General features: G+C 41.9%; 2 protein-coding genes across 2 annotated transcripts; both read right to left on the bottom strand.

The window, feature by feature from the left end:
* Positions 1–377: 377 nt before the first annotated feature.
* LOC102310378 (interferon regulatory factor 2-binding protein 1) lies at positions 378–3,714 on the bottom strand. The gene is made up of 2 exons (XM_005935986.3): positions 1,657–3,714; positions 378–621 (listed from the first exon to the last, which is right to left on the bottom strand). Exon 1 carries the CDS (start codon positions 3,464–3,466, stop codon positions 1,682–1,684), a length of 1,785 nt encoding a protein of 594 aa, XP_005936048.1. The 5' UTR covers positions 3,467–3,714; the 3' UTR covers positions 378–621; positions 1,657–1,681.
* Positions 3,715–4,984: 1,270 nt separating this feature from the next.
* hnrnpl (heterogeneous nuclear ribonucleoprotein L) lies at positions 4,985–17,067 on the bottom strand. The gene is made up of 14 exons (XM_005935987.3): positions 16,770–17,067; positions 16,200–16,318; positions 15,608–15,845; positions 13,836–13,921; positions 13,623–13,719; positions 13,460–13,532; positions 8,709–8,744; positions 8,369–8,437; positions 7,996–8,246; positions 7,138–7,259; positions 6,824–7,025; positions 6,065–6,122; positions 5,529–5,624; positions 4,985–5,407 (listed from the first exon to the last, which is right to left on the bottom strand). Exons 1-14 carry the CDS (start codon positions 16,929–16,931, stop codon positions 5,349–5,351), a joined length of 1,668 nt encoding a protein of 555 aa, XP_005936049.1. The 5' UTR covers positions 16,932–17,067; the 3' UTR covers positions 4,985–5,348.
* Between the last annotated feature and the right edge of the window lie 680 nt (positions 17,068–17,747).

The following is a 17,747-nucleotide window of genomic DNA, read 5'->3' as shown; positions in this document are numbered from 1 at the left end:
TTGTATCAAAAATAGAAATTACATAGCCATATTGAAAGAAAATTCACATTTTTGACACACAATATAAAGAGAATAACAAGTGATGTATTGTAAGGTTTACATTTTTCTCCCCTTGGCTTTAAGGACCCAATGGTTTTAACATTTTTTGAACATTCGTTTTTAAAGAATTGCATCATTCTGTCAAACCATGTAAAAAGTATCCTGCATCTGTGTCAGACAAGATGCAAAAACCAACAACAAAAAAAGATCAGATTGTCATTGTTAGGGGGGGGGAAAAAAAAAAAAAAAAAAAAGTGTGTGCTTTTAATCCTGGGCTTTTTGAAATGAGGCCTCTACCACACTAGGAAAAAAAATAAATAGATTTTTTTTGGGGGGGGTTTTGTTTTTTTAAAAGGATGGAGAGAGATTGGGTCAAGACTTGATTCGATCACGATGCAGCCCCGATGCTCAGACGTTTCCCTCCTCTCGTGAGTGAGTCTTGTCTCGAGTTACCGGTCTTTGTGTAGTGGTCCTCCTGGGCTTCAGAGTTATTTGGCTCTTGGAGGCACACATGATGAACTACAGCCAAAGTGGACCTCTGCTTGACATTATAGGTAAGTGCTTTCACTGTGTTTTAATCCACTGTGGAAAAAGAAGAAAGCCATGTAAGAATATCAAACAGCAGAGTGACACACGGATTCTTTGTCCCACAGCTCAGACCTGATATTGAGATGCATCTAATACATACAGGTAACTCCACATTCAAAAATATTCTCCTCACACAGTAACATCAAGAAGATATCTGATATCATTCTAAAAGAGAACAAAGAGGCTAAAAACATTACAAGGCTCATGTAGATGAATTTTTAAGAAACACAAAGTTGTGCCACAGATGGTGTGCCCCCACAGAGCCCTGCTCACAGCATCATGAGATTACATGAAATCTCCAACGAGATATCAGGTTGTCTAATGCCTAACATACACTAACACTGAAATCTGGTGCCTTCTAACATCTAAAGACAACTTATCAGAAGTCAAAAGTTTTAGTCATGTATTATTCCATCACTTTTGATTCTGTCTGAGCTCTGGCCAAGTCATATGAGCACCTGATGATGGGAGTGTGCCACAACTTCAGCAAAACTATCAAGTCGTCATAAGGAGATTTCAGCCATTTCTAACACTGAAATCACTAGTGTAGCAGTTTACACATTTGCTTAGTTCAATTCCAGCCAGAGACTAATACATTTTCGGGTTGCATGTGGCGTAGTGACCCCTCGTGACAAGGAAGAGTTGAAAGTAACTCAACAGTGTCACTGAAATCATCAGAGAAATTGGCTGGGCAAAGCTAGCACCTACAAATTATTTTTTTTTCCCAAATTGGTCAAAAAAACAAAACAAAAACCTTGTCTGACATCTACCACCAAAGATATTCTAATTTCTAGAATAGTGTTGAAGAAATATTAACACACAAATTGTTTAACAAATGTTTATATACAACATTTGTTAAACAATTTGGGCTGCAGTTACCCTATTTAATAAAAGCACATGTGAAACCATATGCCTGCACTTGTCTGCCATTTTTATTTATTTTTAACTGCTTTTGATAGTTGCTTTAACACTCGCTGATAAAGTTCTGCTATAAAACAAAGAGGCCTGCTCCTCTCAGGTTTTTCTCACCATTCACTGCCAAAAGGATGGAGGGTCAAGGGTCGTTCTCCTTCTTTACTGTCACATCTCCTTCTCCAGCTAGGATGGTTGAGATCTCACCCTGCATGAAGGCCCAAGGCACAGTGGATCCGGCCAGGGGGCAGCGTTCTCCGCTGGGGCAGTAAACCTCTCCTCCTTGACCTTGGCTGCGGATGAACCCTCGGGTGCAGGGGAAGCAGAACTTGTGGTGCGGGACTGAGGGACACTGGACAAAGTGAGTGTCCTCCAGGCGCTCTCTGCAGAGGGTGCAGCAAAGCAGGGTGCCTGGGGTGCTACTTGTAGACTCCCCAGTGTTTGTGTTGTTACTTTGTCCTCCAGTGCTCAGACCCTGCCCTACAGCTGCCTGAGAGACTGAGGTGGAGGGAGTCGAGGGGCTGCTGCTGGTGGGGCGCCCAGCTGAGGAGGAGTGGGCTGTGGACATACTGGGGCTCTCTCTGGCCATGTGACTGGAACTCAGGCCATCTGCCACTCCCATAAGTGCTGAGATGGGTGAAGGCTGGTTGTGTAGACGAGGTGGGCCCTCTTGAGGTACAGCCATGCCAGGAAGAGGTTCCATGCCTGAGTACGTGCCCCGGGGCCAGGGCTCCCTCACAGGGTGTTCGGCCCTTCCCTCACTCTCTCCGTTCTCAGAGCCTGGAGAAGCCTTTCGGCGCCTGGTGGTGCCCTTGGCTGGTCCGGGGCGTCCAGGAGCTGCCAAAGACAGCACTGGGTCTGGCTGTGGCAGAACCTCTGGGATTGGAGGCTCTTTAAACATACGCACACCATCATTCAACAGCTCAGACAGCCCACGCCAGTCTCCGGTGCCTTGCCGTTTCTCATATTCCACATAGCGCAGCCCAGAGTTTACTGCCTTACCAGCATCTTTGGCGGAGTCACGGAACATCTGCCTGACCAGATCTGGAACTCCTGAGTAGATCATTCCAGAGCCAGAGGGATACTCCGCGAACACCCTCAGCTCAAACTCTGGAGTAGCGCTAGCATCAAAGGCCAGAACACGCCCCATCAGATTATGGTCTTTCCTGAAGCGCACATTGAAGGGGACACAGCTGCTGAGAGCTACCAGCACATCCCGAACTGCTTTGGGACGGTTAGGCCAGCCTTCCACTCTACTACGAGCCACCTCATTCAGTTCAGCCATTACTTCACTGTTCCTCCACACTGCCGGATCTATGCCCACTAGAGTAGAAGTGCTAGGTCCCATACCCAGGGACACAGCCTGTCTTCTGCCACTGTCGCTTATTATGGAGCCAGCTGAGACGGCAATAGGAGCGGCCCCAGCTCTCGTGCTTGTTAATGGGGTTAAAATCCCATGAGAAGCTGTTGCTACTAGCCCCTGAGCTATCAAGGCATGGGGTATGGTGTTATGAAGACTAGAAACTACCCCAGGCATAGCCCGACGAGTGTTCGGGCTCTGTCGGCTGCCCTCTGACAAAGCTACATCTTCAGCTCTGTGCAGACCATTGGGGAGGCGAGAAGAAGCCCCGTACTCACCCCTCCCCCGGTCTACACGCTCTCCGTGATGCCGCCCCGCTTCAAGGGGCCCAGCAGAGCTGGGTTTGCCCTGCTGTGGACCAGGGGACCTGCCGTCTAAAACTCCGTGAGTGCTCTTCAGCTGCCTGGCAGTTTCAATGAGGAGTTCTATCCGGTCTGCGCCGTCGTAGTTGACACAACCCCGGCATACAGCTTCGCTGAACTCCCACAGCATAGCCCAAGGCATCTTGGGCAGGTCGCAGAGGTAGCACCATTGCCGTCTCGAGGAAGACTGCGAGGCGGAGGACATGTTGTTTACAGGCCCTCGACCAAACTTTCTTCGGAGGCCTACACGTTACGGACTACGTTTTGCAGCGATTCTTCAGTCCTCCGACACCATTCGCCACATACCGCGGATTTTACAACAGAAAATAACAAAAAACTAAGTTCAAAATCCGACTACTGGCGGTAACATTCAAAACTTAACGACGTCTTCTTTCTCGTTTGTTCGTGTCAGCCTGTGTGGAAGGAAGTAAAATGTTATAAGACACCGGAAACACCTACGCGGCCAGGGCTCAGAGCACTATGGGAGACGTAGTTTCTCTTTAAAGCCATTGTTTCTTATTTTCTAGATTTTTAATATTAAATTTCTTTTGAGCAACAAAGTAATCAGACCACATAGAAACGGAACAGTTGTAAACAATTAGTAAAGGGAAAAATTCAGAGGGACTACTTTACTGGCGACAAGATACATAAGTAGCGGAGATACTGACGCTAGTCGGACGCGTTTTTCTGTGAAACCTCAGTTTAACTGTAGCTGGTTTGTTTTGGGATGGGAGACAGAAAACACGGCTTATGTTGCGGTTACTTTGATTAACAGAGGACAGGCAGTCTTGGTGCTGTAATGCTGGAGACATATGAGAAATATTATATGTATATACTCCACTTCCTGCACAGACGTGACAGTTTCAAACTCGGCTTCACTGGGATGATGAGAGGTCACATAGTGAAAATCTCCAGTGGGAACGATGTACTTTGCATTAAGATTCGTCTCTCTCACAGTGGTAACGGGGAAACTGATTCTTCTACAACATATATTTTATTTATTTATTTTTAATAGGAGAATAACTCTGGAGAATAATTTTATAAGGACAATAAAAATAGGTTTGCATCGAACAAATCGCAGGGTATATTTTTCTATACCTATTTCTTGAGATGTATAAAAAGTTACAATAATGAATGTTCATATTATCTATGCTCAAAGTTCAAAAATGATGTCAGTAAATAATCCTTGTGAGCTGAAAGCTGATTGTTTTTTCTGTTGTCAGTGAGAGTGGATATTCATATGGTCTCAGGTACACAGCTCTGAGTAGCAACTTTGCCCACCTGCAGGGCAGTTAGGACAGGCAGTAAGAAAGATGCAGTAGGTTCCTTCAACCTAGCTGTCTGAGGGAACATTACAGGAAGTCATTCCTTCCCACTGCTATCACTCTTTAATCATCCACTTGGGTCAGGTCCACACACACAGAACAGGATTAATCCAATTTATACCCATATCTCTTCATTTTATACAAGTGCTTGTATATTTGATGTTATGACAACTATCCCCTCCCTACAATCCCCAGCCAGCTGAAGCAGATCTCTTCCTGCCAGGTGTTTCTTCCTGTTAAAAGGGATTTCTTCCTTCCCAATATCATCAAGTGCTTGGCTACAAGAAATAGTCTGATTGTTGTAGTTTTCTCTATAATATTGTAGGGTATTTGACTTAGAGTCATCTCAAGGTGCTTTACACTGTAAGTTTGAACTGGAGCAATATGAATAAAACTGATTTGAGAGAATGCATTTTATTTTCAAGAATGGATTTGAAGAAATAATACAACACAATCTCTGATTATGTGACACTGGTTAAATTATTAGCAACATTATGGTTACTGTTGGCTTTATTTAATAACCAAAAGACAGAAGGTGGCGGGCGATCAAACGTAGTGTTGTGAACATACAAAATAAACAACAAGTTGAAGAACATGGTAAAAGTAAAATAAATTATTTTAAAAAAAATTATAATTTAAGTAACATTTTCTAAAGCACGTTAATCCTAATTATTGTCAACACAGCTTTAATGGTACGTGAAACAGAGCTGCAGTATGCTCTATCCAAAGACAGAAAACATTACAAATGGTTTCAAGGAAGATTTAGTTGGCATGGTGTGTAGTCGAGAAACACAGCTTCAGTGTATAAGGGTAAGGCCCACCTAGAATATAGAAGCCGGAAGAAAACTTTCATCATAAAATGTAGAAAATGTCATTAAGGGTTCAAATGTACAACATACCAAGAACCACGTTGGCTTGTTGATCTACATGTTAAATACTTACTAGGGTTTTTCATCTGATAATGGTTCATCATAGCTAGTGCTTCCATGGCATCATTGATGGATTCCCACTCAAGCAGGCCAGATGAACTGCGCTCACCTGTCAAATCACATGACATTACCATGCTGAATAACACTTCTGTATTAAAAAGCAGTTAGTACACAACAGCACAACCAAATAATGAGATAATAACTTTAGTGACAACAAGTGTGGGGCGATCGTGGCTCAAGAGTTGGGAGTTCGTCTTGTAATCGGAAGGTTGCCGGTTCGAGCCCTGGTTCCGACAGTCTCGGTCGTTGTGTCCTTGGGCAAGACACTTCACCCGTTGCCTACTGGTGGTGGTCAGAGGGCCCAGTGGCGCCAGTGTCCGGCAGCCTCGCCTCTGTCAGTGCGCCCCAGGGCGGCTGTGGCTACACTGTAGCTTGCTATCACCAGTGTGTGAATGAGTGGATGATTGTGTATAGTGTAAAGCGCTTTGGGGTACTTAGGACCAAGTAAAGCGCTATACAAATACAGACCATTTACAACATATTACTCACTCTTTCCAGTGAAAAGTTTCACACTTGTGGGCCTCTTGATTCCAAGTTCATCACAGACCTGAGCACAGAAACGCGTTTCAGTGAAAATGTGAGATGGATGCAGTGTTGCCAACTCCTCAGCAAGGAAAATCGCTATTGGCTGTCCTAAGAGTCACTATAAGTCGCTAAATGATATTTTTGCATAATTGGTCCTACCGATGTAATTGTAACAGACACTGTAGGAGAGAGAAATAACATTGTGGAAGAGACATAAAGTGAGTTAAAAAAAAAAACCTAAAAAAATTATTCCAACCCTCCTCCTTTATCTGGATTTTGGACCTGCAAAAGTGACCCGAAATAGGCACTCTGGTGGAGTTACTGTTTTGGTGTGTGTGTCTTTTTAACTAGTTTTAAACCTTCTGATCCACAAAAAGTAACAGTAAAAGAACATTTTTATAGGGGAATATCTCCTACTCTGACATCAGCTCGGGGCAACTGCTGCGTGAGGACTACCTGCCGCTTGTGAGCATTTTCACACGGGCGAGGTGCCCACGGCAGCACCCGCTGCTTGTTGAGAGTAAGAGTGATACGTGCTTTCACGTGAAAAAGTCGTCATAAGTCTCCAATAACACCAGAAAAAGTCGCTAGATTTGTCGCCTGTCGCTTTTTAGAAAAAAGTCGCTAAGGGGTCTGAAAACTCGCTAAGTTGGCAACACTGGATGGATGCTTTTGGCCATCACAGATAGCAACCTTTGTTGCTTTTTTTTTTTTTTTTTTTACCTGATTAAAGATCTCAGCAGAGATGTCGGGTTGTGCATTAAAGAAGTGTAAGACGTTGCTCGGATGCTGGATTCGGTTTTTAGCCGCCTGCTCTGGTGAGGTGAAGCGGTTGTTGCGTGATCCATGGAAATCTTTAAAGCTGCTTGTGTTGTCCTCTAACTGGTAGCACTGTCCGGGCACTATAGCCTGTTGCTTGGACACACTGAAAGAAATAAGGCCAGAGGTCTTGCATCTGTTGTTTATTTTTAAGGGAGAAATTTATCTCTAAAAGTCTGTGCTGATGTTTCTAAATTGTTTTAGAGAGCTGTTCTTACCAAACATTGAGTTTCTGTCCAAAAAGGAAGTTATTGTTCAGATGAGTAATGGCCCTGTCCACAGAGTAACAGTCTCCCATCTCCACCATTGCTGCTCCAGGTTTACTCTTCATGAACTTGACCTGAAAGAAAAATAGACCAAAACAATATTACCCAGCAGTACACACAGTATTTAAACATGAACTTTTTATGATGACTTTTGTGCCGACACCTCCTTTCAAAACAAACGAAAAAGACCTTCAGATTGTCTGAAGGATGGACTTGTCTTTCTCCCACTTCCGGCATCAACAGTAAGTTACACCATCACATAGTAGCTCAGAAATGGAGCCCACTAACATCAACAACCAACAGGCTTTTTTTTTTTGCTATTGTTAGCAATGTTAGCAATCAAGCACAAAAAGACTAGTCAGCTGGCTGGCTTTGGATAACAAGCGATCTGTCCCTCTTAGCAGGTAAGGTGTTACCTACCATCAGAGAAATGAAAGCTTTATCCAAAAAAGATCATCTGAGGAAACTGGAATTTGACCCTCAGTGGAAAAAACAAAACACTGGCAGCATTCAGTGCTACCCCTTGGCCTCCTAGCAGATACAGCTAGAAGGATATATCAGTTTATATATCAGTTTCAAAATTCTGCATCGCCTTGTTCTCAAGTGATCATATTCAAGAAATGTTTCAAGATTAATACACGACCAAAATAGCTGACAAGTTAGTATCGCGTGCTAAGCTTTCACGTGTCTGCAAATCTTCTTTGCGCCCCTTTCAGTTGTTGGAAAGATGGCAAAATATTATAAATGTCCTTCACTTATGGGGTCTAACAGCAAAACAATGACTTGATGCTTCAGTCAGCTTTCACTTACCCTCTCTACATTGCCATACAGGCAAAAGATGTTGAAGACCTTGTCAGCATTGATCTTAGAGGGCTCCAGGCCATATACCATAAGAACTGGAGAGTCAGCGTGAGGACCGTACTCGGGCGGTGGCGGTCCATATCCAGGACCGTAGCGCTGGTTACCCCGACCACGCCCACCCATGCCTTGCCCCATGCGATGGGGAGGAGGGGGGCCATAGCTGTCATCGTTGTAGCCATGATACCCTCCCTGTGGTCCACCTTAAGATGGGGAAAAAAAACCAAAAACAAACAAGCAAAACAAAAAAAACCATAATTGTAACAGATTTTGAGCAGTGTCCGTTTTTCTACATGTCACACTAATTTGATTATGCGATGTTTACCATAATCAGGTGGGTGATCGCCCAGAAGAGCAGGCTGCCTCTGCCGTTTGTTAGGATTGGCATTGGGATCTATAATAGATTTAAAAAAAAAAAAAAGTTGCCCATCAAACAGCTTCTTTACCACGTGTCTCAAAGGTACCTTGCATGGGCTACAACATGCTAAGGGACATGTTTGTGAATGGCATGCAACTGAAGGGCCTGAAATCTTTAAAAAGTGTTCAAACAGTCAGCAGGTTTTACAGGTGACATAATGGAGATTTTCTTTTTCCACAGTGACTTTGAAAGATAGCGTTCAAATTTTAAAGTCTTACATCTGCCATTCTATTACAAGCGCACACACCTTGTGAATTGTTCCAATTGCCTTCACCATCAGCATCTGTGCAGGTACACATGACACACGTCAAATCCAATAAAACATCATGAAAAAAAAAGTAGCAATCTGGCAACACTGTATAAACACATTTCATCACATGCTCAGTTGTTTGGAATAGAGACATTAAAACAGAAAATCAAAGAGTAAAATACGCAATGTGCTAAGAGCAGCACCTGCTGTTTTATTGAAAACTATTTCAATATCAGTATACATTTATTACAAGCCAGGACACAGATATAACATGAGTGAAAAAACATCAAGCACTGAAACTAATAACATGGTGAAAAATTAAACCAGCGACGTCGGCTGATTTAACTTCAACAAAAAGTACGAACATATTTATTTTTGTTCAAAGAAGGCTTTCCTTCAGCTCAGTTCACCAAAACTCAGTAAATTAAACTCTTAAACCAGTATCTGTTTAGCAGGCACCTTCTCTGTAAGGTTAGGGTAGAACTTCTTTACTCCCTATGCAATCACTTATCTAAACCATCAAGTTCTCAGTAATAATTTTGTCACTATGTGCACATCATCCGTGGTAAACAATCATTTCCGCCACCTGTTTGTTTATTTACAGGCTGCAAATGAAGGTCTTCATGTGGAACCTCTATGTAAAATGCTTTCAATGGTGCATTTAAACCTAAACATCAGAACATCTGGCACGGCACTCAAGCACACCCATAATCCTAGTGTCATGGACAGTTTCACAATCACAGTGTTGGCCATGTTGGACAGCTACATTGGCCTGACAGAAATATTAAAACTAGCAATGCGAGTTGAGAAATCTGGAAGGAGTCACCAGATGTCAAGTCTTATTTTCCAAAAATATAAGCATCAATATCTCTCGCTCTCTATTTGATTTAAAAAAAGAAAGAAAAGAAAAACTTGGTTCCATTACATCCTTACAAACCATCTCCCATGTTGTTGTGTCATTATGCATGATAACCAAATTTCACATATATATAAAAAAAAAAAATTAAAAAAAAGAAGTTAAAGATCTGCCTTGTGACTCACATTTGAAATTTTTATCTCATACTACAGTCTAAAATGCTTTGAAATCGACTGGACTTTGTGAAGTTTTGTGAAAACTTTTAATCTCTCATCTAAAAAACAACTCTACACACACAGGTCAAGATCAAATATTCTTTACAACTGCTCAGTTCATGTGTTGTACTGCAGCAACCTATAATTGTACTCTTTAAAATGAATTACGTGACTATTACATAAAAGACATCTCCATCTCCCAATTTAAATCAACAGTACGCGATTTCTCCCCACAATACTTTTGAACTGTTAACCATGAAGTTAGATTATTCATTTATTTCAGTACTTACAGCACCATACATGGAGCATGGGACACAGTGAGAAGAAAGGGGGCAGTCTTCAGCAAGGATGCTACTCGCCAATCTCTGACTCCAGCCTCAACTCATTCTCCCTCTTCTTGTCTTTTCTTTCTTCTTTCCTTCCATCCTTGCATCTCCACCACCAGAGAGAAAAGTACTTCCATGCGTCCATGTTGGGTTTTGACTTGCTGCCGCTCTGTTTTTGGAAATTGTGCTATTAGAGGCTCATTTCCAGCTTACCGTGCTCTGACCATAAAGCAGGACATATGCACCGATTGAGTGGGCTGTCAGTCCACAGACACACTGAGCCAAACCTGCATCACACGGGAGGCGTTAAAGGCATCACTATGGTCCAGTGCAAAAAAAAAAAACAAAAAAAAAAAAAGAAAAAAAGGAAAAATGAAAACAATGCAGAAACAACACAAGAATAGCACAAAGAGGAGAAGGGGAATGGGAAGGAAGGTACAGGGGAAAAAAACAAAAAAAAAAAACGAAAAAAAAACAAAACAGAACACCAGAGTCCATAAATGCAGAAAGCTTTGGGAAAGATCTGTAATCTGTTTGCCTCTGTGCTTGTATGCTTGATAGGTGTCTGATGCTTGTGTCTTCATGGACCCCCCATGGATATTTCTTCTTGTGTAAAAATGGCACTCACTTGATGTCGTTTATTTGGTTTAATAGCTGTCAGCCACTTGCAAAGCTTGACAATAAGTCACTAGAAATATGATGTGCTGTCATAGCAGTTCAGCTGTATGTTGCCTTGGATATTCGGATCGCTGTGTTGTCATGTGGTGTTCGGCACAGGAAGGTAGAGATGAGGAGTATTAGCATGGCCTCTTTTTTGTATACCGCCCCCATATGTGGTGTCATCTGTTCCCTGGTCAGGCTGAGTGTGTCTGAAAACTCCTTTGTTGCTTCCTGTGGTTGTGTTAGGGTAAGCACATCCCAACAGTTGGGAGGTGTGGTCGCTATGGCCACACAGCTGACCCCCACCCTCATCATCAATGTGTTGTGTCAAAGTGGGGACTCCTCGGAGCTCTGCAGATGGCATGTACTGTAGTGGTAAAGTGATGGTAGTAGATGCTTATCAATCTACAACATCAGTCTGTAGTGGATATGCGGGGTGTCTGTTCGCATGGCCTTCGAGTATTTCTGTCCCTCAATCTGAAAATGGTGGCTACTGCCCACCATCAAAAATGAAATGGATTCCCATGTCAGGTGGTGGTGATGAGCTTGGAATAAGGGAGTACCGAGTTGAGGTTGTGTTCCAGTATTTGATGCCCCACTGTGTCCGACGTACAGTATGCCATAAAGCAGATTTACATTAGTTGTGGTTGCTGTTATGCTGTAGAAGCCGTTGTGTCTGCTTAGAGGTTGAGGTAAGCCTGTATGATTCTGCACCGTGAGGACACAAGGAGTACCTCTAGGTCGTAAGGCAGTGCAAGCTATGCAATATCAAAAACTTTCTTACGAGGACATGATGTCAAAAACCTGTATGAAACTTGCAACGTACATGTTGTGGTTCTGGCTGTGTGTCAGACAAGTAACTACACCTTTTACAGTGTCTAGTGAAAAATATAAATTCTCCATCAGACAACTGCACCAAAGTAAAGCATGTGCCTGTGATCAGGTTTAAAAAAAACAAACAACAAATGAACAAACAGCAGCAGTAGGGTCTTTGTGATCAAGGTGAATTGTCTTTTTCCAGCTACCGTGACATCTGAACAGCCAAGAGTATTAAACTGGTCACAGACTTGGCAGTGCAGCAACACTCATGTTTAAGCATAAAAATCTTATATAATTACCCTAAAAGGTAGCCATTTTCATTCTACACCAATTTTGCTAGAGCTGGTCCTAACATATCGTCAATACTCAAGGTACGCAAAACACATTAGGAACACTGAACTTTGGAGCTTTACTATTAATTTAATTTATTTCATGAAATGCTAATTATCTTGGGTTCCACCAAGATTATAACACATGAAATCTGCATTTAACCCATCTTTAAGCTCACATCACTTTCCATATTGTTAACTTTCACTTTGTTTTTTTTGTTAAAAGTGATCATATACTTGACACGTGTGAAAACCATTCATCGAAAATTAATTAAAAAATTAAGTCTCACACTATGACACTAGGACTGTTCAATATCACGATATGAAAACGTCTATCGTTTCATTTTACGCTATCGTTTGTTTCGTGGTGTCACAAAATAAACTGTTTATGGCAATATCTTTTCATCGTTTTGATGGTCACTGTAGAACTTCTTAAAGTTCTCTCTTTCTCTACGCTACGGACGGACATGCGACTGTTTTTATACGTTGTCGTTAGCAGCAACAACAACGGTAAAACCATCGCATGGCTCTGCCGTCCGCTTGCTTATTTTCTACATAAACCTTTCTCAATAAAGCTGAAGATCCTGTTGAGATTTTTCAAAATACAGTGAATCACGTGAAATAGTATGCAGAGTGTTTACGGATGAGAAGCAAAAAAGAGCCGTCAGGTGCTAAAAAAACAAACCTTAGAACAGGCTTTTCCCTGCAGCACGCCGTGTAATAAATACTCAAAGAAAAATTGCGTCCGTTTCAACTTATGTAACACTCGACTCCAGGTACACGACGCCGAGCTGAAAACACTTCACGCAAGTCGAGTTGAGCGAGATTCACAGAATTGACAGAAAATGTAATATTTTTGTGATAAATACTGTTGTCGCCACGATAAATGTTTTATATCAGGATATGAGATTTTGGTCATATCGCACAGCCCTATAGGACACATACTGTCTGTGCTGTCAATGCTAACACCCAACAACCTTCCAGCCTGTAAAGTCTGGCCAACATTTGAAACCCATCATCACATGCCTTCTACAGGTCCAACAAGGACACTCAGTTGGAAAGCAGGAAGCCTGATTTAATTCTGACAAAATCTCCACTATGTTTTTAAGGTTAACTGGTGTAACAGCCTCTGCTGTGTTCACTGGATTACAGTTGGCAGAGATGTGAGATTGTGCAGCTGTGACATGCTCTACAGGGAATGTGAACCTATGTGAAGAATGGTGTGCCTGCTTATGCTGCTGTGATTAGTGCGATGGGCTTTTCACATGCACGAACCTATAATTTATGTCAGCTGCCCTGGAGGTTGCTCCTCATGCCCTTACATTGTGCCTGCTGTGTGGCGAGAAAATGCACGAAGACTGTGAAGGCATCGCAGGAATACTGCCTCTGACAGGGCTGAGCTGCATGGTCAAAGAAACCATTCGTCTGTGATCAAAGGCAATACCCCTGGAGGCAGAGAACCCTAACCATCCCATACAATGCCATGAGAGGAAAAGAGAAAGAAAAAAAAAAGAGGGAGGGACAGGCAGGGGCTACACGTTACCTTGGCCACTCAGGTTGGGATTTGTGTAGTCCCATGTGTCCTGGTCATTCTTGAAGACATTGAGTCGCGCTGGCTATAGAAAGGATGGCAAGATGAAAATGATTTTCTTCTCACAAGCACCTGATATTAACAGTCGAGCTACAAAGGGCAGTTAGACACTTACCTTGGCATATTCAATCTTTAGGGTGCAACAGCCAGAGTAGATGTCTGCCCCGTTAAGAGAGGCTTTAGCCCTCTGGGCACTTTGGACCGAATCAAATGTGGAAGCAGTGAGTTAAGGGGAGGTCTGGCTGCATAAAGGTTTAAATGCTCATGTAGAAACATACTGATGTTTCTGAGTGGGAGTAGTAAAAAAGAACATGATCTAAAAGGATATTCGACCATGGCCTGAACACCGTTTTTTCTGAAGATGACAATCCTCTGTACAGGACCACAGTTGTTACAAATAGTGTAGAGTACATCCTGTAGGGTTACACACACAGATTGATACATCACTATCGTGAGAATACTTTATGTGACAACATACATTTCATCTTTAAAACACAAACACGCAGTGCTTTGAAAGCTCTTACCCAAAGTCAAAAACTAGATTTTTTAAACGACATCAAAGGGGAAAAGATACTGATGATAGTAGTGATGAGTGTTGTAGAGACCAGCAAAGATAAGCAGTGAAGCAGGACCAGATGTATGAGACAAAACTCATACAGGTATTTTTAGGGTGGATAAGAACATACGACATATATCTCAGTATTTAATGAGGAATAGGAATAGATCACAGCACAACAAGTACTTTCATTAGAGCAGCTGGAATCATATAAAATAATAGAATTGGAAATACATTTCAGGAACGTTAATATAACTATTTCACATATCTCTTTCTGATGTTTGTTTTCACTAAGCTGGGGATAGTTAACATTCTTTAAGATGGAATGATGTGAAGTTCTGATTGGGTCTGTAGGATACAGGCAAGGAAACTAACCAGCACAGCTACCATATACAGCTGTAGACTGGTCAGCAGCGACCATGAGGCAACATCTAGAGCAGAAACATTACATTAATGCAAGGTTAACTGCATTTACTCTAGGTGCCACTGATTACAGACTCGGAAGTTAATAAATAAAGAAATATTTTTATAATTTTACAGCCCTGATTTCCATTACTTCAGGTCATGAAATTGGACTTTTCCACTGTGTGCTTCTTGTAACATTTTCAATGATTTCGGCTCCAGCTGATCCAGGAGAGAAGGACAACAGTTACCTAAGCAAAAACCTGTAGTGATCCCATATGTGTCAGGAGTATCAGAACCGCTGAAATGCATTTTTTCTAAACACCGCATCTCCGTGGCTTTCAAGCCCCAAAACACGCCGCGCCAAAAAAAAATTAGTCCACCCCAAGGATCAGGTCCCCGAACACAAATATAGTAACATGGTGTACGCTGTTAAATACCAAGACGATTGCCATGATTTATACATCAGGGAAACCAAACAATCTCTGGCGGAGTGGATGGCACAACACAGTAGAGCTACCTCGTCAGGCCAGGACTCTGCAGTCTACTTACACCTACAGGCCAGTGGACACTCTTTCAATGATGAGGATGTAACATCCTGGACAGGGAGGAACGCTGGTTTGAGTCAAAGAGGCCATTTACATGAAATGGGAAAGACGATCTCTGAATCGAGGAGGGGGCCTAACGGTACATCTTTCGCCATCTTACAATGCTGTGATTGCAGCGATTCCCCAACTCTCTGTGAATGGGACTCATGGCCATTGATCAGTGGTTGTTATTCAATGAGCTTGATCAGTGGTTGCTGATCAATGGTCATGAGAATTTGCATATTAATAATCAAGGAACTGACCTCCCAGCCCATTGTTTCTTCATTGGTGATAGTTTCAGTCATTATGCAAATGTAGTGTTTATAAGATTGGGGAAACCTGCAGTCAGCTGAGACTGAAGAAGTCACTTGGATGAGTGACCAAACGTTTCTCCCACTGAAAACGCTGCGTCCAGATGAACACAATCAACCTTTTGGGGATTTTCAATGGATTATCTGACTAGCATTATCAGATACCTGATATCTAACAATGAATTCACTGAATGATCTGTGGGAATATACAATAATAAATTATAAGAAGATGTTTTTACATTACCGTGGTAATGGGATAGATGGGGTTTATAATTGTGAGCAGCAGAACATTGTTGACGCTCCGAGTGTCATCCGAGTCTCCTGGTCTGGAAATCTTCTGACTAGTTGAGTAGTTGATGAAGGCAGGGTGACCTGCAATGTAAACCTGGTTCTCTGCTGCATAAGTAACAGCATTGCAGGAGCCGTTCATGTCCTCATACTCCACCAGGGCCTGCCGCTTCTTGGGCATCATAACCACAAAACTAGACATTAAGCAAGAGAAAGATGTATAGTTCCCACACTGAACCATGTTTAATGAATAAAGGCACAATCAGCCTATTAATTTTAAAACTACACAACTTGAATTTAGTTACAAGCAAACTTACTTTGCCTATAACTTATCAAACCTAAACTAGTATTATAAATTGAGTTAGGGAATATGAGATTAACAAGAACCAACATTTAAATCAGCTCAATACCTTTTTTTTGTTAGTTGTTAATATTCTGTGGAACATACGGGAGTGTATGGTTGACATCAGACATGTGCACCAATCTCAGTCCACTGAATGCGACAAACACGATAGAGAAGCTTCAGTTTAAGTGTGTTCAGCGTTTACCTGATGGTGCCAAACTCTTGCAGGGCTTCCACCAGGTCAGCCTCCATGACACCGTCCACCAAACCCCTGATATGCACCACCGGGGAGGGGAGCGGTTTGTGAGGGTCATCGTAGCTCTCCTATTTTTTTAATTTAAAAAAAAAAAAAAAGGAAACGCAAGATAATGTTTGCTGAGACATAAACAACCAAAAACAGCCAATCTGTGTCAATCAGCCCTTTAACAATAACTGCACTGGGGATTTGTGTTAGAAACTGACATTAAACTGCAACAGAGTTTTTTTGCAACACTGAAACTAAAACGTGTCTTCTATCTGTACACACAGTGAAATTGCGTGTCATTAAACAGGTATTTCATATTACACAATAAACATGCAATTACTGTTGTTTAAACGAAATCTGACCATACCATTGGCTTGTTTGGTTTGGCTCGCTAGTTAGCTACTTAATTTTAGCTAGCGGTGAGACAAGCACTACTTTTGCTATAAAGTATATTTGTTTCTTAGATAAACAAAACTAGCCTATTTAAGCATACTAAAACACCAACTACCGGAGTCAGAAGGAAACACTTACCGTTGTCATTCCTCCGTCTTCAGTTTTCTGTCTTTTCGTTGCTCTGCCACCTTCTCCGTAGTATCGGCCCGCAGAAGCAGCCATGTTGTCCTGTCCCCTGTGCCGGCCTATTGCTGCATTCCAGATACGTGGGAAAAAACGGGATGGTATTTCCATAACCATCAGCAACGGCTCTATTTTCAATAAACCACTCTAGACTTCCACGGTGTAAGACCGGAGACTTCCTTTTCCCATAAAAAAAAGTCATATTTTATTCTGCAAGTGAGACAACGATTCGAATGACTAAACATTTTTCTCTCTGTGAATGTCCGTTCGACATTAAAAAAAAATGTCGTTTAGACTAATGTGCTATGAAGCTTCTTTTTCCCATGATGACCTTTGAATGCAACAAGAAAGTGGCTCGCGCTTAGCATGTTCCTATTGGTCACTTTTGCCTGTCAATTATTAATGTCATGACAGGAGGTGGAGTTGATCCCTTTGTTCATGTTTTAGAACCAATGATTGTATGAAAAACGCTTTAATTTAGTTTTAATCTACAATCAAAAAACAGTGAAAAACAGAACATTTAGAAACTTGAGCTTAAAAAGTTGTAATTTCACATCACTTCTTGCTTCCAGCACATATTTAATATGATGAAATAATGGTGATTGAACAAGAGAAAGACCAGAAAGAGAAGAAGAATTTTATCTGTCTGATTGTCTCCATCAAATAGATATTCTATTATACCAGGGGGCACTGGTCAACCCCCCAAATTTGCTGCCTACCCACCAGTGGTCCCTCCTGGCAAATCAACGTGACACTTTTATTGTCACGTCACATTAATGGTACACTGGTACAGCACATGAGAGTGAGATTCTTGTGTACAAGCTTCAAGCAAATATAAGGGCAGGAATGTGAGAATTATAAGAATAAATACATGTACAACTTTAAGGATGTATGCACATTACTAATATATATGACAAATATTTATATATGTGT

This window comes from Haplochromis burtoni, unplaced genomic scaffold (assembly GCF_018398535.1).
Source record: "Haplochromis burtoni strain Fernald_Lab_line unplaced genomic scaffold, NCSU_Asbu1 Contig_24, whole genome shotgun sequence".
In the NCBI taxonomy this organism is placed as follows: Eukaryota; Metazoa; Chordata; class Actinopteri; order Cichliformes; family Cichlidae; genus Haplochromis; species Haplochromis burtoni.
Note: the sequence above shows the minus strand (reverse complement) of the source record. Positions and strands in the feature narration are given on the sequence as shown.